The sequence below is a fragment of the Tursiops truncatus genome, chromosome 7 (genome assembly GCF_011762595.2).
Source record: "Tursiops truncatus isolate mTurTru1 chromosome 7, mTurTru1.mat.Y, whole genome shotgun sequence".
Lineage (NCBI taxonomy): Eukaryota > Metazoa > Chordata > Mammalia > Artiodactyla > Delphinidae > Tursiops > Tursiops truncatus.
Window position 1 is genome coordinate 108,075,805 of NC_047040.1, and position 25,746 is coordinate 108,101,550.

Below are 25,746 nucleotides of genomic sequence, written 5' to 3' on the forward strand. Positions count from 1 at the left end.
TGGTTAACAGTGTTGTTTAAGTCTTCTGTATCTTTACTGATTTTTGGTCTATTTATTCTATCAATTATTGAGAAAAAGGCATTAAAATCTCTGAAATGTGAATTTTTCTATTTCTTCTTTCAGGTGTATCAGTTTTTGCTTCAAGTATTTTTAAGCTGTAATTAGGGACATAAATGTTTAGAATTATTAGCTCCTCTTTATAAAATGATCCTGGTAATATTCTTTGCTCTGAAATCCACTTGGCCCAATATTAATATAGCTACTCCAGCTTTCGTTTGCTTCACGTTAGCATAGTATATATTGTTCCATTCTTTAAACGTATTTGCATCCTAATATTAAATCTTGTAGGCAGCATAATTTTGTTCTTCTTTAAAAAATCTGACAATTTCTGATTTTTAATTGAGGGCGTTTACACCATTTCCTATTTATTCTCTACTTATCCCATCTGCTCCTTATTTCCTTCTTCCTCTTTTTCTGACTTCTTTAGAATTGAGTATTTTTTATGACTTCATTTTATCTCCTACATTGGTTTATTAACCATAATTCTTTATGTTATTTTAGTGGTTGCTTCAGTACCACAGGCAACTTTGAAGTCATGTTATACCACTTTATGTATAACACAAGAACCTTACAACAGTACACATCAACTTCTACCCTCTTGGCTTTTGTACTATTGTTGTTATACATTTTACTTTTACATGTTATAAACTCCACAATGCATTTCCTTTGTTCTAAACAGTTATCTTTATATTTTTATTGTGGTAAAATATACATAAACATAAAATTTACCATTTTAACCACTTTTAAGTGCACAATTCAGTGGCATTAAGTACATTCACTCTGTTGTGCAACTATGACCACTATCTATCTCCAGAAGTTAGAGATCAGTTCTCCTTTAAAAAAATGTAAATAATAGAAAACCTTTTATATTTATCAAGGTAGTTTGTAGTGGTCTTCAATCCTTTGTGTAGATACAAATTTCTAACTAGCATTATATTCCTTTCCTCAAAGGACTTCCTTTAACATGACCTTTAGTGCCCGTCTGCTAGTAATGAATTCTTTCAGCACTCCTATATCTGAAGAATTTCACTTTTACTTTTGAAAGATCTTTTCGCTGGGTATAGAATTCTAAGTTGTTGGTTTTTTTCTTTCAATACTTAAAGATATTTCTCGATAAGTTTTTTTTTGAAATAAGTTTTTTTTTTTTTTTTTGGCTGTGTTGGATCTTCATTTCTGTGCGAGGGCTTTCTCTAGTTGCAGTGAGCGGGGGCCACTCTTCATCGTGGTGCGTGGGCCTCTCACTGTCGCGGCCTCTCTTGTTGCGGACCACAGGCTCCAGACGCACAGGCTCAGTAGCTGTGGCTCACGGGCCCAGTTGCTCCGCGGCATGTGGGATCTTCCCACACCGGGGCTCGAACCTGTGTCCCCTGCATTGGCAGGCAGATTCTCAATCACTGTGCCACCAGGGAAGCCCTCAATAGTCTTCTTGATTGCATAGTTTTTAATAAGAAATCTCATCAAATATTTGGGGGTTTCTGACAGATCTTTCTTTTACTGATTTTAAATCTAATTCCACTGTGGTCACAGAGCATAGTCTGCCGTCTTTATCTGTGTTTCCCTGCACAAAAAGTGTCCTCTCTGGCTCCTTTTTAAAAACAGTTCTGCCCTCACTTTTTCTCTCTCCTTTCACATTTTACTATTTAAGCAGCAAGAAGAAATTCTGCTTGCAACATTCTGCTTGCAAATCTTAGCAAATCTTGCAAATCTAGACCACAAAGTTCATTGGACACATTCTGCTTTCCATATAACTGCAGATGACAGTGCCACTCAATTTTTGGCCACTGTGTAATAGAGATCCCCCTTCCTCCAGTTTCCAATAGCAGCTTCTTCACCTCCTTTTAAGCACTCACTGGCAGTGTTCTCAAAGTCCAGATTTCCACTAATAGTCTGTTGAAGGTAATTTAGGCATTCTCTAACATGTTCCTCAAAATCCAGCCTCTCCCCACTTCTTAGCTCCAAAGCCACTGCCACATTTTTGAGTATTTGTTACAACAGCATCCCACGCTTGGCACCAAAATCTATACTAGTTATCTATTGCTTTGTAATCATGGGCAACCGTGACCACGATCCACCTCCAGAACTTAGCAATCAATTTTCTTTCTTAAAAAAGAGATGTAGGGGCTTCCCTGGTGGCGCAGTGGTTGAGAGTCCGCCTGCCGATGCAGGGGACATGGGTTCGTGCCCCGGTCCGGGAAGATCCCACATGCCATGGAGTGGCTGGGCCTGTGAGCCATGGCCGCTGAGCCTGCACATCTGGAGCCTGTGCTCCACAATGGGAGAGGCCACAACAGTGAGAGGCCCGCATACCGCAAAAAAAAAAAAAAAAAGAGAGAGAGATGTAGATAATAAGACATTTTTTAATTTAAAATTTTTTTTAATTTAAAATTTTGTGGCTTAAAATGACATTTATTATCTCACAGTTTCTGCGCATCAGGAATCCAGGACCTTAGCTGTGTCCTCTGGTTCACGTCTCTCACAGGATACAATCAAGAGGTAGGTTAGGGCTGTAGTCATTGGTTGTAGGCTCAACCAAGAGAGGAACAGTTTCCAAGCTCACTCCTGTGAGTACTGGCAGGATTCAGTCCACCGTGGGCCATTGGACTGAGGCTCCCTCCATTCCTCGCCATGTGGGCCTCGCCACTGGGCAGCTTACTTTGTCAGAGCAAGCAAATAAGAAATGTCAGAGAGAGTATGGAAACAAGCCTTTTCATCATGAGTTGTATTTTCCTGGCTCTTTGCTTGCCTGGTAATTTCTGATTGGATGTCAGACAGTGCAAGTTTTACCTTATTGGTTGCTAGATATTTTTGTGCTGTAATAATTAGCTTTGTCCTGGATTGTAGTAAGTTACTTGGAAATAATTGGATCCTTTTGGGTCTTGCCTTCAAACTTTTGTTAGGACTCATGCAGCATTAGTTTAGGTCTAACTTTCCACAATAGTGAAGCAAAACCTTGCTAAACACTCTACCAGATGCCCCGTGAGTTGAGGATTTTCAGTCTGGCTGGTGGGAACAGGAATAGTCCAGGCCCTGGAATAAGTTCCCCCTGACCCTTTCATGTGGTTCCTTCCCCAGCCTTGGGATATCTTCTTTACATGCATGTGCAGAACACTGAGTGCTCAGTGGAAGACTCAGGGCCCCTCAGCAAATCTCTTTGTGCAGCTCTCCTATTTGGTACTTTGTCCTATAAATTCCATCTGCTATGGGGTATAAGGGCTGGTTCAGGGAAAAGGTAGCAGGAAGGGATAACAGGATAGATGGTTACCAGTGAGAGGTTCCCTCACAACTTCCCTCAAGGTGTAAGCAGGCAGGGTTATTGTGTTCCTTTTATTTTAAGTCCATAAACTTTGAAAAGAGTCAAATTCAATAGTCACTGGATACCTACTATATGCCAGATATTGGGGTACAGATAGAACTCAAACCAACAGGATACAAAAATGTAAACACCAAAAATGAAAAAAAAAAAAAAAGGACAGCATAAAGGACATAGCACAGTACCGGAAACACTTTTAGGGGTAGGCGCAGGATTTAGGTTTCCTGGAGATGATACATCTCAACTTACTTTTAGAGAATAAATAAGAATTTGTTACATGGTGTCAAATAAAAAACTAATCCCGACTTGGCAAGGAGAGACTTTATTTGAAAGGATTGCTTTAGAAAAAAGGGGAGGGCAGCTATTACAACAGGGAGAACACACTGACCGTATGATCAGCAAGCATCTCAAGAGTTAAGCAAAACAGTTTTTCTTTTATAGGGAGGAGGAAACACAGGAGGGGCTAAGGAAGTGGGACGAATGGGAGTGGCAATAGCAGACGGCAGATCAGACAGTGTTTTACCCTGAGTCCCACTGGACTCAGGAGGGGCTGTAGGCTGAGCGTGGGCCAAAAGTCAGGGGCCTGCAGAAAGGAGAGAATCTTAACCAAGGTTTGGTTAACAAGCATTTTGTTCCAATTTGATCAGCGGGGACAAGCGCTTCAGCTAATCATTCGAAGCAAAGAGTGGGAATCTGGAAGGTCTGTGTCTGGCCTTGTCACTGGTAGACAAGGAGGGCACCCATGAGCCTTATCTCAGACATGGGGAAAGGTGGTTCTTTGTGGTAAGCTGTTTTCCGGAACACAAAAGATGGCGGGGGGTGGGGGCACGGGCGGGTGTGTGGTTCTTTGAAAGTCCCAGTTTTCCAGGATCACAGGGCCTGGGTAAAATTCAACGTTATCTGTAGACATGTTAGAGAACAAGGAAACAGTGAGCAACGAGGAGATACACTAAGTGCTTGGCATTGCTTGAGTATCTCAAGCATGACGGGATGTGAGAACCTGGAAATAATACTGGTTATAATCCCGTCTGTGACATCTGGGTGCCACCCACTGGGGCGAGTGGCCTTAGCACGATGTGCCTGAGCACAGGCCTCAGGTCTGGCTGCTGCGGGCCATTTCCAGGGTTTGCATGGACACAGCAGCTCTCCACGGGTCAGCACCAACTGCTGGGCAGACTGTGAGAGTGCGTTTGTCCCCAGAAGGTCAGCTCAGTGAAGTGCAATTCAGGGAAGGTGGCTTTTGCTCCGAAGCACTCTTGCCAGAATGAATGTGGTCTTCTCCCCGATTGGGCGATGACAGCTGGGATCACTGCTGCCGCGCGGCAGGGGTGGGAGGACTCCAAGTCGAGCGGCCTTAGTGAGCACAGGCTTCCAACACTCCCCAGGCGTGGGGCTGCCGCCTCCTAGAACGAGTCTCCTCAAAATAACACCTTCTTCTTCATGACCTATGCCTGTGCATGCCTGCCTGTCTTCTATGGACCAATCCTGCCTCGTGTATCTTTTCCTGAACACCTTTTCTTTCATACCAGGAACAGAGAAGAAAAGCCCAGAGACATCTTTCAGAATAGACGAACCAGCCGTTAAAGATCCAAGGGTACTAAACTGCTACTAGAAGAGGAATCCAGCCTCCCAGCCACATCAACAATGTATCTGGGGGGCAGAAATAAGAGCTGATTCTCTCAGGGAAGATCAACCATCAGAAGCTGTGTGCACTGTGGCTCCCTGCGAAGGTGATGGCCTTCGGGCGACCTAGAGGACCTACAGCTGTGGTGCCTCCCATGGAACCCACCTGAGCTGCACAGGGAGGGGCCGGGCAGCACTGCAGACTGCTCAAGCCCCTCCACTGCTCTGGAGCACCGTCCCCTGCCAACGCTGCGCACTAACGGGCAAGGCTTCTCGTCTCTCCAGTGCTCCCTGTGGATGGGCCCCGTCTAATTCCTCTGGGCCTGCCACCAAGTGCAGCCCTGATGGAGGTTTGTCATCTAGACATAGCCCATGCCTGTGACAAGGTGTAAGAACAAGGCGTACGATGAAGAGTGGTTAAACATCCCAGTGCTGTTTATTCAGGAGAACAGTTAAGATAAATACACCTAAATATTACAAATTTTTATGTACAGGAATGACTACTCCCCAACAAGTTTAAAAAGCAGTCTGAAAAAAACAAAAAATACAGTCCCCCCACTCCCACTTTCAAACCCTGGAATGCCCAGGAAGACAGGATCAAGCTCTTGATGCATCTTCTTCAACACAGTCAACAGATATTGAATCTACATTGGTTTGGCCGATGCTATTGGAAAGAACGCGGATGTGCAAAGAAAATGCTATGTTTAAAATCCCTTTCCAATGCTGGCGCTAGGCACCCAAGTTTCACCTACGTGACCCTATGGGCGTCATTTCCTGAAGCGCTTGAAAAGTGGGTGCACGTGCTTAGTGGAAGCCTTGCTCCGTGACGAGTGGTACTCCATGTACACTGTGTCATCGGCCCCAGACATAGAGCTCATCGTGCCGAAGCGCCGAGACACCTGCAGGGCGACCCGGCCCACCATTAGTTTACAAAGCAAAACACCCTCCTCCTATAACATTTATAATCATAATAAGATAAACTTATAAAACTTATAAAAGTTTCATAGATTTTATTATTTTTAAATAACATTTACTGACCACTTAGTATGTCTCAGGCATTGTTCTAAGCAGCTTATACTTATTTACATGTCTTACCTCATCTAATCCTCACAACCATTATAATCTCCATCTTACAGAAGAGGAAACAGGCACAGAGAAATGAAGTATTTGTCCAAGATCACACAACTCTTAAACAGATGGGACTTGAACCCAGGCAGTCAGCTTCAGATTCCCTGTACCTAGCCATACACCACCCTGCCTCTCTTAATGACAATTTATAAACAGAATTTTAACAGTGAGGGCAGGAGTCCCTCAAAATCTCCTGAGACCCTACCATAAGGCTTTGAATCAACTGGAAATCCTTTCTAGCCCTGGGCCTGAATCTTGGCTCTGTGTCTCACTGGGTGGCCTTGGGAAAATACTGAATGTCTGCACCTCAATGAACTCATCTGTAAAACGGGGATAACCACATCTGCTTGACATGTGTGGTGTGAACAGAAATCACACAAGTCAAGGGTCTGATCCCGAGCCTGGGACGTCACTCGGACCAGATTCCAAGCAAAGTATGCAGACAGGCACTGAAGCCACGCCTTGCACAGCCTCACCTTGGGTGACCCATTGTGAGGTGGAATTGACTAGACACCACCTTCAGACACAGAAACAGGAAGTTTCCCTGGGCTCCCATGGAGAGTGCCCAGGAGGAGGCCCAGCCCCCAACCCCCAGGTCTGGGGACAGAAAGGTCTCAGGCTGCGGGGAGGGCAGCACCTCCCTGGTGACACTGCTTCCTTCTTCCCTTGTTCCAGCCATCACTCACTTTCCAGCTCTAACACCAACTTAGTTTCAAAAGCACCTGATGAAACGGTACTTCTCTCCTTGGAAGGGCCTGATAATAAGAATTCCTCATAATGATACTTTCATTAGTTATACCGTATTATATTTGCACATAGCAGGCACATAGCAGGCATTCAAGAAGTATGTGCAGAATAACTGAAAAGTTGTACATTTTCAGAGAACTCTAAATTTTTCGAAGAATGTATGGAAACTACAATATGAGTTGATTCTCAGACCCATTTTACAGCCTGGAAGGCTCAGTTTCATTACTGAGGAGGAAGCCAGGGATAAGGTGACACGCCCAAGGCCAAAAAGGCAGCCCCAGGTCTGTCACGCTCCTTCCAGTAGCCACCCTAGGCAGAGCCTGGGCTCCCACATCCAAATACTAACAAATACTTATGCCAGACTGCTATGTGAACAGAGCAGGAGACCAACCACACCCGCCGTGGGCTCAGACACATAAAACAAGACAGACGCACAGCACAGTTAGCAGGGGTGTTTTCGATTATTCTCTTCTCTACAGTCTCCAAGTTCTTAAGAAAATCACACAGGCACATACACACAAAGGACTGTGCAGGCGTATGTGTGTCTAAGATGCTGTCCTTCGGGAGAACTGACATGTGGAGCCTCACCCACTCACTCACCTGGCTGGATTTGGAGCCAAGTTCTCCCGCCACCACCTCCTCCTCAGCATCCAGGTCAGAGGCTGCCAGGACCTTCTGTAAGAGCTGCTGTTGCTCCTCTTTTGTTGAAAACGCCAACTCCTCCTCCTCCATGTTGGCAAGCTTTGTGATCACCTGCAGCACAGAACCCTCTTGTTTTCTCTCCCTGGACCCGATCCTGCCTTCTCCTAGGCTCACCTGGTCTGGTCACTTCCCCCCTCAGGCCCAGCAGAGCAGGTGGATAATAACGGAGAGCTCCTCTTAGGCAGTGCAGAGACCAGCCTCAGAGCCACTGTCAACAAGGAGCTTAACTAATGACTGCAAGGCAGGAGAGGTTCAGGAAATTCTAGAAAACTCTGCTCCCCACACATGGCAGCTAAATGATCACTTACAGAAGATCAACAGGGATCTCGGCAATCTTAAAACAACCATTCTGGTAGTTTTCCCACCTTGCACCAGTTAAACAAAGGACCCAAAACCGAAAGGCACAGCCGGCTGCCCTTCAGGAAGGCCTTCAACCTCAGGGCTTGGCACCCAGGGCTTCCAGCAGGAGGGACACTTACAAATGATAGGATATTAAGAATGGATTTATAAGATTTTTTTTCCAAAAGAGAAAGATAAAAGCATGGTGGAGATTTGGTTTTCATTTCTTTGGAGATAACTTACTACAAGGCCTACCTATCCCTGCAGAAAGCTTGGATTGATTACGTACAGCAGGGTCCCCGACCCCCGGGCTGAGGACCAGTACTGGTCTGCGGCCTGTCAGGAACCGGGCCACACAGCAGGAGGCGAGCGGCGGGAGAGCTAGCAAAGCTTCATCTGACGCTCCCCACGGCTCGCATTACCGCCTGGACCATCCCCCCCCACCCGCCCCATCGCTCACATTACCCCCTCTCCCAACCGGTCTGTGGAAAAATAGTCTTCCATGAAACCAGTCCCTGGCGCCAAAAAGGCTGGGGACCACTGAGTCAGAAAGGGAACTTCTTTTCCTCTTTCTCTCATCCTTATAATTTTAATTAAAAGAAAATTCCTAGAAGTATCTGGCTGCACCCTTCAGGTGGCCACAGATCTGGAGTACAGATACAGGACACTTCTGCCATGGCCTGATCACCAGGGTCCAGATTCTGGGAACCCTAACCTGGCTGCTCTCAGCAGGCAGCCCTGGAGGTGAGGAAGGCAAAGGCAGCTCCAACCAACACAGACAACCATGTGCTCAGGTACCATGTTGTCGAGCTCACCCATCAAAGAACCCAGAGCACTTCCTGATTTGCTGCTTCTCTTACTCTTACGACTCTCCTGGGAATCAGGAGGTATGGATGCTATTATCAGCTCGAACGTTACACAGACAGATAAAAAGGTCGAAATGAAAATCCTTCGAAAAACTGTCCCAAGTGTCCTGAACTACAGTTCAGCATGAGAAGTCTGAAAAGTGTCACTGCCTCTATCTAAAAGGGGAGGGATCAGACAACCCTGTCCTCTTTTCTAAAGCTAATAAAGGGAACTCTATTAGTTCCCTAATTAGTTCTGCCCTAAACCAATTTGAAAAAGATACAATCTAAAGTATCTGAAAAGGCAGCCTACAGTCTTTCACAAATCAAGAACCTGGGAACTTATATGTTCTAAGATATCCTTTTAATCCCCTGCTTCCAGCACCCTCCACCCACTACCACAAGTAAAAGCCCTTTGGGACACTAAATCCTAACAAAAACTTAGTATTTGTGTCAATAGGAAAGAAAGCAAATGCCTTAGCCAATGAAAGTTTGCCAAAGCTTTAGAATTTCCCAAACTATTAAAATACCAGATTTACAGTACATGGATGGCTCTGATGTCTGTGAGGCCCACTGAGGCCCAGGCTTACCAGATGACTAAGGGCAGACTCTCCCAGCTACCTGGAGGGGGGGCACCCCCTGAGAAAGTAACCCCGAGGGGCTCAGACTAACACAGTGACAGCCACAGTTCCTTCATCTTGAGTCCTACTAGGCTAGCACATTTTCCCACCAACATCTAATGTTTTCTCTTCAAGACAACTGTAAAAAGTTAACAAGCTTAGACTCCACAGGCCTCTTGCTTCAGAGGCCCCATTCTTTGACCATTCACTGTGAGAAGCTGGAAACAGGAGGGATCCTGCACAATATTTTTCCTTCAAAGCTCCCCACAATTCATGCAAGGAAAAAGGTACCCTAATGTCCCCTAATGTCCTGTGCCTGCCTGAAATCTGTCCCATGCTCATGCTGACAGCGGCCCCCCACTTCTCATGGAGGGCTGGGTACAAAAAAGCCTCGGTCCTACTCCGACCAGAGACCAAATGCTTACATACCTTAAAGCTATAACCTTGATCTACCAAGAACCTCTGTCGCTTGGTTGAGTAAGCCATTTCCTGTGTGTCCTGGGACACCAGCGAGTAGAAGAAGGCATTGTACTCCTCTGCAACCATCCCTGGAGGAGGGCACATAAAAGGACAATATTAGCTATTAGAACGGCAGGAACTAAGGGTCCAGGGTTCAAAAGCAAGTACTGCAGTGGGAGAGCTCTGCAGTCAGAGGGGCCATTGCCCTGATTCTGCACGAGGACTTCATCAAAATTAAAAACTTTTGTGCTTCAAAGGACACCATCAAGAAAGTGAAAAGACAACCCACAGAATTGGGGAAAACATTTACAAAGCATATATCTGATAAGAGATTTGAATCTAGGGAATATAAAAAACTATTACAACTCAACAATGAAAAGACAAATAAACCAATTATAAAAAGGACAAAGGATCTGAACAGACAGTTCCCCAAAGAAGATTCACGTGTTAATGAGCACATGAAAAAAGCTCAATATCATTAGTCATCAGGGAAATGCAAGTCAAAACTATGACAAAATACTACCTGGCACACACTAGGATGACTAGAATAAAAAAGATGATTACAGTTGTTGTCAAGGATGTGGAGAAACTGAAATGCCGATACACTGTTGGTGAGAATGGAAAATGGCACAACCACTTTGGAAACAGTCTGGCAGTTTATTAAAACGTTAAACATAAAGTTATTACATGACCCAAACATTATTCTAAGAGCCAGAAAGTGGAAACAATCCAAATGTCCATAAATGAATTTTTAAAAGTGGTATGTCCAGGGACTTCTCTGGTGGAGCAGTGGTTAAGAATCCACCTGACAATGCAGGGGTCACAGGTTCGAGCCCTGGTCCAGGAAGATCCCACATGCCGTGGAGCAACTAAGCCCGGGCACCACAACTACTGAGCCTGCGCTCTAGAGCCCGAGAGCCACAACTACTGAAGCCCACACGCCCTAGAGACCATGCTCCACAACAACAGAAACCACTGCAATGACAACCCCGTGCACCACAATGAAGAGTAGCCCCTGCTCGACGCAACTAGAGAAAGCCTACACACAGCAACAAAGACCCAACGCAGCCAAAAAATAAATAAAATTTAAAAAATAATAATCAAAAAAAAGTGGTATGTCTATACAGTGGACTATTATTCAGCAATAAAAAAGAATGAAGTACTAATACATGCTACAATATGGATAACCCTTTTGAAAACATTATGCTAAAACTACTTAAGAAAAAAAAAAGGTTCAGAGAGAAAACCCAGTAACAGAATTATCATAGTAACTAGGACAGAAAATACTGTAGCCTATAAAATCTGATCCTGCAGGAAAATCTGAATATTTTTGCTTCACAGTTCAAATGTCAGTAAGTTAAGTATCTGTGTACTGCCCCTGAATTCAACTGTTTCCTTGTCTTACAAGAGTTCAGAGATGCAAAGAAAAGGGCTAAGTATATTATATCAAATATTTTCCTTTTTCTCCCTTTGTTTTATTGAGATAAAATTGACATATAGTTTTATATAAGTTTAAGGTACACAGCATAATGATTTGACTTACATATATTGTGAAATGATTACCTCAGTGAGTTTAGTTCACATCCATCATTGTAGTTTCGATTTGCATTTCCCTAATAATTAGTGATGTTTAGCACCTTTTCATGTACCTGTTGGCTATTTGTACATCTTCTTTGGAAAAAATGTCTATTCAGGTCTTTTGCCCCGTTTTTGATTGGATTATTTGTTTTTTTTGCTATTGAGTTGTATAAGGTCTTCATTTATTTTGGATATTAACCCTTTATCAGATATACGATTTGCAAATATTTTCTCCCATTCCATACATTGCCTTTTCATTTTGTCGATCATTCCTTTTGCTGCGAAGAAGCTTTTTAGTTTGATGTAGTCAACTTATTTTTTATTTTGTTGCTTAAGCTTTAGGTGTAATATCCAAAAAAAACACTGCCAAGACCCATGTCAAGGAGCATTTTTCCTTTGTTTTCCTTTAGAAGTTGTATGGTTTCCAGCCTTACATTTAAGTCTTTAATCCATTTTGAGTCAATTTTTGCTAGTGGTGTAAGACAGGGGTAATTTCATCCTTTCACATGTGGATATCCAATTTTCCCAGCACTGTTTATTAAAGAGACTATCTTTTCTCCACTGGGTATTCTTGGCTCTCTTGTCAAATATTAAACCCAAATATTAAACCCATATATGCATGGGTTTAATTTCTGGGCTCTGGATTGTGTTCCACTGGTCTGTAAGTCTGTTTTTATGCCAGTAACATACTCTTTTGATGACCACAGCTTTATTATATAACTTAAAATCAGAAGTGTGACGCCTCCTGCTTTGTTCTTCTTTCTCAGAACTTGCTTTGGCTATTTGGGGTCTTCTGTGGTTCCACAAAAATTTTAGGATTGTTATTTTTACTTCTGTTAAAAATGCCACTGGAGTCTTGATAGGGATTGCATTGAATCTATAGATGGCTTTGGGTAGTATAGATATTTTAACAATATTAATTTTTCCATTCCATAAACAAAGGATACTTTCCATTTATCTTCTTACATTTCTCTCATCAATGTCTTGTAGTTTTCGGTGTAGAGCTCTTTCACCTCCTTGGTTAAATTTATTCCTAAATATTTTATTGTGGATTTTTTTTGTTGTTGTTGTTGTTTTTGGCTGCATGGCATGTGGGACCTTAGTTCCCCGAACAGGGATTGAACCCGTGACCCCTGCAGCTCGGAGTTCTAACCACTAGACTGCCAGGGAAGTCCCCAATATTTTATTGTTTTGGATGCTATTGTAAATGGAATCATTTTATTTCTTTTTTAGATAGTTTGTTGTTAGTGTATAGAAACACTACTGATTTTTGTATGTTAATTTTGAATCCTGAAACTTTACCAAATTCATTGAATAGATCTAACAGTTTTTTGGTAAAGTCTTCAGGATTTTCTATGTATAAAATCATGTCACCTGCAAATAGAGAAAATTTTACTTCTTCTTTTCCAATACTGATGCTTTCTATATCTTTTTCTTACCTACCTGCTTTGGTTAGGACTTCCAGCACAATGATAAATAGGACTGGTGAGACTGGGCACCCTTGTCTTGTTCCTGATCTGAGAGGAAAAGCTTTCAAATCTTTCACTATTAAGTATGAGGTTAGCTGTGGGCTTGTCATATATGGCCTTTATTATGTTGAGGTACTTTCCTCCTATACCTAATTTGTTAAGAGTTTTTATCATGAACAGATGTTGAATTTTGTCAAATGCTTTTTCTGCATCCATTGAAATGATCATATGATCTTGTCTTTAATTCTATTAATGTGATATATCACATTTATTGAGTTGCATATGGTGAACCTTCTTTGCATCCCAGGTATAAATCCCACTTGATCATGGTGAATGATCCTTCTAATATGATGCTGAATTTGGTTTGCTAGTATTTTATTGAGAATTTTTACAACTGTATTCATTGGATATTGGCCTGTCATTTTCTTTTCTGTAGTAAACTTTTCTGGCTTTGGTATCAGGGTAATACTGGCCTTGTAAAATGAGTCAAACAGTATTTAAAAAACAAAATTCCAATCAAATTCAAAGGGATTTTCAAATTAGCTTTGTGTGTGATGAGTAAGGAATAAGTAATGAATCACTTTCATATATGCTAGTCAGATTTATCCAGCAGTCTATTATATTGTTATGTACTCTCATTCCTCATTATTAACAGTCCTGCAAGATAAGGATTGTCACTCCAACTTTGGATGAGAAACCAAAGCTCAGAGGGTCAAATTACTTGCCCAAGGTCACACAGTTGGTCTGGTGCCCGAGTCCATGTTTGCTATTTCCACTAACTTGCCCTGTCTCCATTTCAAACACAATCAATTAGCTGTTTCCTAAACATACTCAAACGCAGTACAATTACAACACCTGCCCACCAATCCTGTCATTTTCAAACATCCTAGCAGTCCAAGTTCTTCCTAAGATTAGTGAATTCCTTGAGGACAGGGCCTGTGTCCTTGTTTTAGGACCTGCCTGGTCTGCTAAGAGGATGCCATCTCTTAGCAGAAACGTCAGTCTCTACTCTGCCCATGATTGGGTTCTGGGCTCCTTTACTGCAGTTAACAAGCAGAGGAAGCATGACTCTTGCTTCCTCATTCACTGAGCTTGTGATGTCCCTGCTGTAAGCTGCCACTCAAGGGACCACTCTTCACAGGTCATGAGCAAGGTATCCACCTTGTGGCTGCCCAAGCTGCTCCTACCAAGCCCTCCCCTTACTCTTAACTCAAGGTTCAGGGGACAGCTGCCAGCTCCTACACTTGCACTGGTGGTCTACGCTCCGCTTTCTCCCTTCTACATCTACACCATCACGCACTGCTTTCCTGGCTCCTCTATCTACCAACACAAACACTCAGCTCAGACTGTGACCTCCAGACAGCTGCCATGGAAAACGTCCACATGCTCAACCCCAGCACATGAGAAATAACAATGGCCAAGGAGACCCTGGTCCTTGCTTTGGGACCCCCGTCCATCCCCTTCAGGGTCTACCTAGCCCAGGAGCACAGGCTCACCCTCACAAACAGACACCTGACGGAAGTGGTTTGAAAAGAGAGACCTCCTGGAGCAGAAGGTACCTTTTTTTGCTCGGAGCACTCGCCCCAGCCTCTGGGCCTCCTGCCGCCGGGAGCCACCATGAGATGAGATCTGAATGAGAACATTTGCTTCTGGCAGATCAAACGATGTGTCACCCACCTATAGAAATGAACCAGCTGTGAGTTTGGGAAGGTTTTTTGTTTTTTTTTTTTTGCGGTACGCGGGCCTCTCACTGTCTTGGCCTCTCCCGTTGCGGAGCACAGGCTCCGGACACGCAGGCTCAGCGGCCATGGCTCACGGGCCCAGCCGCTCTGCGGCATGTGGGATCTTCCCGGACCGGGGCACGAACCCGTGTCCCCTGCACCAGCAGGCGGACTCTCAACCACTCTGCCACCAGGGAAGCCCTGGGAAGATTTTTATATATGAGTCAAAAAGGGAAAAAAAAAGTCAACTGGCCTCAAATTTAAATAAGCTCTGTAGGTAATTCAGAAAAACAATCACTATCCTCTTCAATCTGTACCAGGGTCCTTCAGATGCACGCAGGCCTCTAAGGACTTAGCATGTTCTCCTAAGAGCTGTCCTATAGAAGCTGTCAAGACCTGACTCCTAACCATCTGTCTCAGCAACAGTCCTGGTGTGGCTGCTAGGGACCCAGAGACAAGAGGGCCCTATCAACAGACTCTCTGTGAGTGATTCTTCTTATTTTTTGCTACAGAAATAGGTCTGCACAAAACCATCCACAATCTTAACTGGAGGCTATTGAGGCCAACAGCAAAGGTCAGACACGTGACCTGGGAGGGGCCACTGCCTGCAGTGGGCTGGATTCTGACTCTGGGTAGCTGCCTTAGCTTGGGGAGGGTGGGGGGAGGGGATCCAACCATCACGGTTCCCAGACACAGAAAATAAAAGCTTGACCCATCCATGATCACTTTATAGGTAAATCTCGTTTCTTTTGGGCTTTGGGTCTGTTCTAACCTGAATGACTATTCTAAACTGTTGGGCCACCACTTCTAACTGCAAATTAAAACCATCACCAAGCCGAGCCTACATGATTCTGCATTGTGTTTATATTCACCACCCATCCCCAAGGCATACCAGGAGCCAGGATAAAAGCTGCCCACGACCCACAGGAATCTCCAAAGCCACAAAGAGAACCTTATGCAAATGCCCACCTTTGCCACAGTAGGTAATGAACTTTTCCCCCTTGTATAAAGAAAATACAACTCAAAATTCCTGTATCCCAAAAAGAGGTGGGAAAAACTTAAGTCAAGCAAAAGGACTTGCTAGATTATATACTCCTTGAGTTAGGAATATAGATTATGTACATTAAAACCGTATATCTGCTTCTTCCACTACCTGACAGGCAACGTTCCTCTGCCCCCAGACACTGCACACGTGGGAATGAAAACTGACACGTGACATTCCTTCAACAAATACCAATTCACTGCCCAGAAATCATCGAGTGTCCCCCAGGCCTGGGGGCTGCTGCATGCCACACTGACCTTGGATATGAAGATGGTGTTGATTTTGGGGTTATGCTTGAAATTCTGGAGAATCTGCATCCTTTCTCCCTGGGATGTAGGACCATAGATATAGGGTCTAGAGAAGAACAAAGCTGTGTTAGGAAGACTACAGAATCACTCCTCAATTATCCTGAAAGCATGTCAGAGGGAAAGGGAGATCTTGCAAGGTTTCTCTCTTCCAGGAAGCCCTCTGTCATGCAAAAACACCAGGAAGAGAGCCACAAAAGTGAGAGGCTACAGACCCTCCCCACCACCTTTCCAAAACACACACACCCCACCCTTTCCCCTCTGAGCCAAGATGCAGATCACTACTCTCTTCAAGATTCCCTCCTTTACTTTTTTGGTTTTGGCCTGTGCTCCTTCCTGCCTCAGTATCTCTCACACTAAGCTTAGTGTCTAAACAAGGAGAATCCCCTAGATTTCACGAAGCTCAATGGGAGTGGCAAAGAAAACATTGCTATTTGCAAACAAAAGTTTGGAAGGAACTGTTTCCTAATCAAACAATCATTCTCCAAGAAAGGAGAAAAGAGCCCCTTCCAGACTTTTCCCCATGGACCCTCTATAACACTAAGCTCAAACATTTCTCTTGAGTTTCCAGCTCTGTGCCAAAGGGTACAACCCTATCTGACAACCTCACTGGTTATCACCTCTTGGCACCTGGCAAAGCCATTCCTCTGCTTTTCTTGTAATGACGTGGTGTAGCTTCCGAAGGGTCAGCAATAACAGTGACGGTGACGATGACAACGACAAGGACGATGAGGACAGCTAGCAGGCATGCAGGGCCCGCCCACACCAAACATGCAGCTGGGTTCTACCCTGGGAAAAAAACATCCATGCCTGCCGATATTCCTTGGAACTGTGAAAGGTAGGTTTCGTGTTCCCAATTTACACACGAGGAACTGAGGGTCAGGAGTCTAAGGAGGCCGACCCAAGTGGCTGTTCCACCACTGAGGCCACGAGCTATCCCCAGGCAGTGCCCATGGAAGGCTCAGGAAGCACGACTTTTGATACTCCACACGTGCTTCCCAACACTGTGCTACAAACTGGGTACAGGTGTACCCGAGAGAGCAGCCCCCTTGCCTGTGGGGAAGCTGGGCAGGTGCCTGGGACAGCTGGATGCTTCCCTAACCACGGCAAGCCTGGCCTGTGAGAGTGTTCGGGGCACCACGCAAATCTTCTGATTTTCTGTATGTGTCATGCTGTGAAAAAGGTCAGGAAAGTGCACTCTTCAGAACAGTCTGTCTCTTGATACCCAGGTTTTCAGGTGGTTCTTCTCCTCCTCACTCGTCATCAGGAAAAACAACTCAAATAGTGGTGAGCCCTCAGTTTCTGAAGGTTCTCTCATATAGGAAATGAAACAGAAGGGTAACCATCCTTCGGAAAGAGGACCTAACATTTGTTGAACACCTACTAGATGCAGGAATCCTCTGAGGTAGGTGGTGGTAACTCCATGTGACAGTGGAACAAAAGGAGGTTCAGAGAGGTAAAGAACTTTCCCTAGGTCACACAGCTAATAAGAGGAGGAGCTGGGAGTCAAATCCAGCATGTCTGACTCCAAAGTTCATGTTCTACCCACTACCTCACACTATCAAACAACCCTCGGAAGGTGGGTGGTAGGGTAGGATTACAGACAGAAGGACCGACAGAGTACATGCATAAAGAAAAGTGTCAGACCCCAACCCTGACAGCCAGGCATGCCTCCTCCCACCTGGCAGAGAACTGGAAGTTTACTTTCTAGATTCTGAACAGGAAGGTCTACACTTAGGGACCTCAGGCAGAGCTGAGGGCAAAGCAAGATTGAAAGTGAAGAATGAGGGGCATTCCCTTTTCCCTCCCCCACCACAGGCTGGTATCTAGGAGACCAGAAGATTCCTCTCTGGAGAAACTTTCCAGCACAAGAGAAAAGACCCAGAGATACTGGAATCTGGCAATCTCTTGACAAACTAGCCAGGTCCTGCATGATCATGCTATGGAGAGGGCTACAGGTCGGCAAACCCACTAAGCTATACACAAAGGCCGATCAGCTTTTTAGCGACTGACGGTTAAATAAGAAACTAGAGCCAAAGACTACCAAAAATCAGAAGAAAATCTCTAAAGATAGAGCTGAAACAATCAAAACACCTGGAGAAAAGAGAGACAGTGTAGGCAACAGAAGAAAGCTTCAAAAGCGTTAACAGCCTCAGATAAGACACTGTACTTACTCAAAAAACACGACAGCTGGCGATAAAGAACTCTTGGAAATTAACAAAAGCTTCAATAGGGTTGGAAGAAAAAAGGGATAAAAAATGGGAGAAGATGGGAGTTCACTGGAAGTCCAGTGGCTGGGACTTGGCGCTTTCACTACCATGGCCCGGGTTCAATCCCAATCCCGCAAGCCATGCAGCACAGCCAAAAAGAAAGGGAGAAAAAAGAAAAGAAAATTGGAGAAGCTGTCCAGAAGATCTAACATCTGACCAGCAGGAATTCAAAAAAGAAAAGAAAAAACGGAGAAGATGAGTAACAAAGAAAGAACAGAAAGAAATTCTCGGAATTGAAGGCCACGAGTTTCCAGACTGAGAGGGTCTACTGAGTGTCTATCATAATGAAAGAAAAAAAAATCACACTAGTCATATTGTTTTGAAATTTCCAAAATGAAAAAACAGATTCTAAATTCCTGAGAGAAGGAACACAGGACCACGAGAACACATCATCAGACTTGCAAGCAGCTGCATTGGAAGCCCCAAGAAAAGGGCCCTGCCTTTGACATTCTGAGGCCCAGCCAAACTACTGATCAAGTGTGAGACTGAATAATGACATCTCCAAGTGAATTCTTAAAAACTTTTCCTCCACGTACCTTCTCTCAGAAATCTACTAAACAATACACTCCATCAAAACGAGTGACCAAGAAAGAGGACACTTGAGATTCGGCAACAGGGGCTCCAACACAGGGAAGAGGCACAAGGAGTTCACAGGATCATGTCAGAGGGACAGTTAGGCAGCATCTCTAAAGACAACAGTTAGGCAGCATCTCTAATCCTAGAGAACAAGCAGACCAATGCAGAGTAGGAGGATAAAGTGCTGGTTGAGGCTGGTGGAGGATGAAGTACTGGAAGGGATCCACCAGGGAAAGAAAGTGAAAAGAAATTGAGAGATTACCTGATGGATCTGACCCTTCTGAGAAGGAGTTTATGACTGCATGAAGAGTCTGAAAAGGACTAATTAGTAATTATATAGAAAACCAAGCGAAAGTAATGACAAGGCAATTATTAACTTCAGGAAAAACAAATGTTAACACAAAGGAAAATGTAAGAATGGTACACTGTCTGCCTTGGCTTGAACAATACTTACACAGCCAAAATAATGTAACATTGAACACTAACTTAACCCCAAATACACTGGGAGGATGGAGTGGGGGGAGGGGATGGAGCGGCATATGTAAGACAGCTAAATCCACAACTCCCATGGTAGGAAATTAATAAGCAATTTCTACAATAATCAAGAAATTACTATATAAATTATTACTTAGAAATATGAAGGTAAATAGAGAAGAGAGTTGAAAGTGGCTATCTTTGGGGAAGAGGAATTGTGAGTAGGAAGACAGGTGCAAGGAACTGCTAGTTTTTGTAAGTCTGTTACTTTAATAAAAAGTAAAATCTTTCCTACATTAATAAAAGGTATGGACCGAAACCTTCAAGATGGCGGAGGAGTAAGACATGGAGATCACCTTCCTCCCCACAAATACATCAGAAATACATCTACATGTGGAACAACTCCTACAGATCACCTGCTGAATGCTGGCAGAAGACCTCAGACTTCCCCAAAGGCAAGAAACTCCTCACATACCTGGGTAGGGCAAAAGAAAAAAGAAAAAACAGAAACAAAAGAATAAGGACAGGACCTGCACCAGTGGGAGGGAGCTGTGAAGGAGGAAAAGTTTCCACTCACTAGGAAGCCCCTTCACTGATGGAGACGGGGGTGGGCGGGGGGCAGGTTTCGGAGCCACAGAGGAGAGCACAGCAACAGGAGTTCAGAGGGCAAAGCAGAGATTCCCGCACAGAGGATCAGTGCCGACCAGCACTCACCAGCCTGAGGGGCTTGTCTGCTCACCCGCCGGGGCGGGCAGGGCTGTGAGCTGAGGCTCGGGCTTCAGAGGTCAGACCCCAGTGAAAGGACTGGGGTTGGCTGCGTGAACACAGCCTTAAGGGGGCTACTGTACCACAGCTAGCCGGAAGGGAGTCCAGGAAAAATTCAGGAACTGCCTAAGAAGCAAGAGACCACTGTTTCGGGGTGCACAAGGAGAGGGGATTCAGAGAACCGTGTAACCAAGCTCCAGAGATGGGTGTGAGCCACAGCTATCACTGTGGACACCAGAGACGGGCATGAAACGCTAAGGCTGCTGCAGCCACCAAGAAGTCTGTGTGCAAGCACAGGTCACTGTCCACACCTCCCCTCCCAGGAGCCTGTGCAGCCCGCTACTGCCAGGGTCCCGTGATCCAGTGACAACTTCCCAGGGAGAACGCACGGCACGCCTCAGGCTGGTGTAACGTCATGTCAGCCTCTGCCGCCGCAGGCTCGCCCCACGTCCGTACCCCTCCCTCCCACCGGCCTGAGTGAGCCAGAGTCCCCTAATCAGCTGCTCCTTTAACCCCATCCTGTCTGAGCGGAAAAACGGACGCCCTCAGGCGACCTACATGCAGAGGCGGGGCCAAATCGAAAGCTGAACCCCGGGAGCTGTGCGAACAAAGAAGAGAAAGGGAAATCCCTCTCAGCAGCCTCAGGAGCAGCGGATTAAATCTCCACAGTCAACTTTATGTACCCTGCATCTCCGGAATACCTGAATAGACAACGAATCATCCCAAAATTGAGGAGGTGGACTTTGTGTGATTTTCTGTATAGCTTTACTTTTATCATATTTCCTGGGGTTCTCTCTGTCAGTTTTTTTTTTAATAGTTTTTAGCATTTGTTACCATTGGTGGATTCGTTTTTTGGTTTGGTTGCTCTCTTCTTTCTTTCTTCCTTTTTTATTACTCTTTAACTTTTTAACAATATTTTTTATTTTTTGCAGTATGCGGGCCTCTCACTGTTGTGGCCTCTCCCGTTGTGGAGCACAGGCTCCGGACGCTCAGGCTCAGCAGCCATGGCTCACAGGCCCAGCCGCTCCGCGGCATGTGGGATCCTCCTAGACCGGGGCATGAACCCACGTCCCCTGCATCGGAAGGCAGACTCCCAAACACTGTGCCACCAGGGAAGCCCCATATTTTTTATTTTTTAATAACTTTCTTTTCTTTTTTTCTTTCTTTCTTTTTTTCTCCCTTTCCTTATGAGTTGTGTGGCTGACAGGGTCTTGGTGCTCGGCCTGGTGTCAGGCCTGTGCCTCTGAGGTGGGAGAGCCAAGTTCAGGACACTGAACCCCCAGAGACCTCCCGACTCCATGTAATATCAAACAGCGAAAGCTCTGCCAGAGACCTCCATCTCAACGCTAAGACCCAGCTCCACTCAACAACCAGCAAGCTACAGCGCTGGACACCCTATGCCAAACAACTAGCAAGACAGGAACACAACCCCACCCATTAGCAGAGAGGCTGCCTAAAATCATAAGGCCACAGACACCCCAAAACACACCACCAGACGTGGACCTGCCCACCAGAAAGACAAGATCCAGCCTCATCCACCAGAACACTGGCACCAGTCCCCTCCACCAGGAAGCGTACACAACCCACTGAACCAACCTTAGCCACTGGGGGCAGACACCATAAGCAACAAGAACTACAAACCTGCAGCCTGTGAAAAGGAGACCCCAAACACAGTAAGATAAAAGCAAAATGAGAAGACAGAAAAACACACAGCAGATGAAGGAGCAAGATAAAAACCCACCAGACCAAACAAATGAAGAGGATATAGGCAGTCTACCTGAAAAAGAATACAGAATAATGATAGTAAAGATGATCCAAAATCTTAGAAATAGAATGGAGAAAATACAAGAAACGTTTAAGAAGGACTTAGAAGAACTAAAGAGCAAACAAACAATGATGAAAAACACAATAAATGAAATTAAAAATTCTCTACAAGGAATCAATAGCAGAATAACTGAGGCAGAAGAACGGAAGTGACCTGGAAGATAAAATAGTGGAAATAACTATCGCAGAGCAGAACAAAGAATGGAAAGAATTGAGGACAGTCTCAGAGGCCTCTGGGACAACATTAAACGCACCAACATTCAAATTATAGGGGTCCCAGAAGAGGAAGAGAAAAAGAAAGGGACTGAGAAAATATTTGAAGAGATTATACTTGAAAAATTCCCTAACATGGGAAAGCAAACAGTCATTCAAGTCCAGGAAGCACAGAGAGTCCCATAAAGGATAAATCGATAAATCCAAGAAGAAATACGCCAAGACACATATTAATCAAACTATCAAAAATTAAATACAAAGAAAAAATATTAAAAGCAGCAAGGGAAAAACAAAAAATAACATAGAAAGGAATCCCCATAAGGTTAACAGCTGATCTTTCAGCAGAAACACTGCAAGCCAGAAGGGAGTGGCAGGACATATTTAAAGTGATGAAAGGGAAAAAACTACCACCAAGAATACTCTACCCAGCAAGGATCTCATTCAGATTCGAAGGAGAAATTAAAACCTTTAAAGACAAGCAAAAGCTAAGAGAATTCAGCACCACCAAACCAGCTTTACAACAAATGCTAAAGGAACTTTTCTAGGCAGGAAAAACAAGAGAAGGAATAGACCTACTATAACAAACCCAAAACAATTAAGAAAATGGTAATAGGAACATACATATCAATAAATGTAAATGGATTAAATGCTCCCACCAAAAGACACAGACTGGCTGAATGGATACAAAACCAAGACCCATATATATGCTGTCTACAAGAGAACCACTTCAGACCTAGGGACACATACAGAAAGTGGGGGGATGGAAAAAGATATCCTATGAAAATGGAAATCAAAAGAAAGCTAGAGTAGCAATTCTCACATCAGACAAAATAGACTTTAAAATAAAGACTATTACAAGAGACAAAGAAGGACACTACATAATGATCAAGGGATCGATCCAAGAAGAAGATGTAACAATTGTAAATATTTATGCACCCAACAAAGGAGCACCTCAATACCTAAGGCAAATACTAACAGCCATAAAAGGGGAAATTGACAGTAACACATTCATATTGGGGACTTTAACACCCCACTTTCACCAATGGACAGATCATCCAAAATGAAAATAAATAAGGAAACACAAGCTTTAAATGATACATTAAACAAGATGGACTTAATTGATATTTATAGGAAATTCCATCCAAAAACAACAGAATACACATTTTTCTCAAGTGCTCATGGAACATTCTCCAGGATAGATCATATCTTGGGTCACAAATCAAGCCTTGGTAAATTTAAGAAAACTGAAATTGTATCAAGTATCTTTTCCGACCACAACACTATGAGATTAGATATCAATTACAGGAAAAGATCTGTAAAAAATACAAACACATGGAGGCTAAACAATACACTACTTAATAACCAAGAGATCACTGAAGAAATCAAAGAGGAAATCAAAAAATATCTAGAAAAAAATGACAATGGGAACACAATGACCCAAAACCTATGGGATGCAGCAAAAGCAGTTCTAAGAGGGAAGTTTATAGCAATACAATCCTACCTTAAGAAACAGGAAACATCTCGAAAAACCAACCTAACCTTGCACCTAAAGTAATTAGAGAAAGAAGAACAATAAAACCCCAAAGGTAGCAGAAGAAAAAAAAATCATAAAGATCAGACCATAAATAAATGAAAAAGAAATGAAGGAAACAATAGAAAAGATCAATAAAACTAAAAACTGGTTCTTCCAGAAGATAAACAAAATTGATAAACCATTAGCCAGACTCATCAAGAAAAAAAGGGAGAAGATTCAAATCAATAGAATTAGAAATGAAAAAGGAGAAGTAACAACTGACACTGCAGAAATACAAAAGATCATTAGAGATTACTACAAGCAACTCTATGCCAATAAAATGGACAACCTGGAAGAGGTGGACAAATTCTTAGAAATGCACAATCTGCCAAGACTGAATCAGGAAGAAATAGAAAATATGAACAGACCAATCACAAGTACTGAAATTGAAACTGTGATTAAAAATCTTCCAACAAACAAAAGCCCAGGACCAGATGGCTTCACAGGCGAATTTATCAAACATTTAGAGAAGAGCTAACACCTATCCTTCTCAATCTCTTTCAAAATATAGCAGAGGGAGGAACACTCCCAAACTCATTCTACAGGGCCACCATCACCCTGATACCAAAACCAGACAAAGATGCCACAAGAAAGAAAACTACAGGCCAATATCACTGATGAACATAGATGCAAAAATCCTCAATAAAATACTAGCAAACAGAATCCAACAACAAACTAAAAGGATCATACACTATGATCAAGTGGGGTTTATCCCAGGAATGCAAGGATTCTTCAATATCTGCAAATCAATCAATGTGATACACCATATCAACAAACTGAAGGATAAAAACCATTTGATCATCTCAATAGCTGCAGAAAAATATTTTGACAAAATTCAACACCCATTTATGATAAAAACCTTCCAGAAAGCAGGCATATAGGGAACTTACCTCAACATAATAAAGGCCATATATGACAAACCCACAGCCAACATCCTTTTCAATGGTGAAAAACTGAAACCATTTCCTCTAAGATCAGAAGGAAGACAAGGTTGTCCACTCACACCTCTATTATTCAACATAGTTCTGGAAGTTTTAGTCACAGCAATCAGAAAAGAAAAAGAAATAAAAAGAATCCAAGGCAGAAAAGAAGTAAAGCTGTCACTGTTTGCAGATGACATGATACTATAAATAGAGAATCCTAAAGATGCTACCAGAAAACTACTAGAGCTAATCAGTGAATTTGGTAAAGTAGCAGGATACAAAATTAATGCACAGAAATCTCTGGCATTCCTATACACTAATGATGAAAAATCTGTAAGAGAAATTAAGAAAACACTCCCATTTACCATTGCAACAAAAAGAATAAAATACCTAAGAATAAACCTACCTAAGGAGACAAAAGACCTGTATGCAGGAAACTATAAGACACTGATGAAAGAAATTAAAGATGATACAAACAAACAGAGAGATATACCATGTTCTTGGTTTGGAAGAATCAACATTGTGATAATGACTATACGACCCAAAACAATCTACAGATTCAATACAATGCCTATCAAACTACCAACAGCATTTTTTACAGAACTAGAACAAAAAATTGCACAATTTGTATGGAAACACAAAAGACCCCGAATAACAAAAGCAATCTTGAGAAAGAAAAACAGACCTGGAGGAATGAGACCCCCTGACTTCAGACTACACTACAAAGCTACAGTAATCAAGACAGTATGGTACTGGCACAAAAAACAGAAAATTAGATCAATGGAACAGGACAGAAAGCCCAGAGATAAACCCAGGCACATATGGTCACCTTACCTTTGATAAAGAAGGCAAGAATATCCAATGGAGAAAGGACAATCTCTTCAATAAGTGGTGCTGGGAAAACTGGACAGCTACATTTAAAAGAATGAAATTAGAACACTCCCTAACACCATATACAAAAATAAAGTCACATTTAGGACTAAAGACCTAAATGTAAGGCCAGACACTATAAAACTCTTAGAGGAAAACACAGGCAGAATACTCTATGACCTAAATCACAGCAAGATATTTTTTGACCCAACTCCTAGAGAAATGGAAATAAAAACAAAAATAAACAAATGGGAGCCAATGAAACTTAAAAACTTTTGCACAGCAAAGGAAAATATAAACAAGATGAAAA

General features: G+C 43.3%; 1 protein-coding gene across 1 annotated transcript in view; it reads right to left on the bottom strand.

Moving 5' to 3' along the window:
* Window positions 1-5,405: 5,405 nt before the first annotated feature.
* The window catches only part of ERCC3 (ERCC excision repair 3, TFIIH core complex helicase subunit), a 37,111-nt gene continuing 16,770 nt past the window's right edge, over window positions 5,406-25,746 (bottom strand). Inside the window, exons 11-15 of the mRNA XM_019931865.3 lie at window positions 15,901-15,997; window positions 14,440-14,557; window positions 9,804-9,922; window positions 7,469-7,621; window positions 5,406-5,892 (exon numbers count right to left, since the gene is read on the bottom strand). Coding sequence (XP_019787424.1) covers window positions 5,761-5,892; window positions 7,469-7,621; window positions 9,804-9,922; window positions 14,440-14,557; window positions 15,901-15,997 — 619 coding nt within the window. The 3' untranslated portion in view covers window positions 5,406-5,760. The remainder of the gene's footprint in view (window positions 5,893-7,468; window positions 7,622-9,803; window positions 9,923-14,439; window positions 14,558-15,900; window positions 15,998-25,746) is intronic.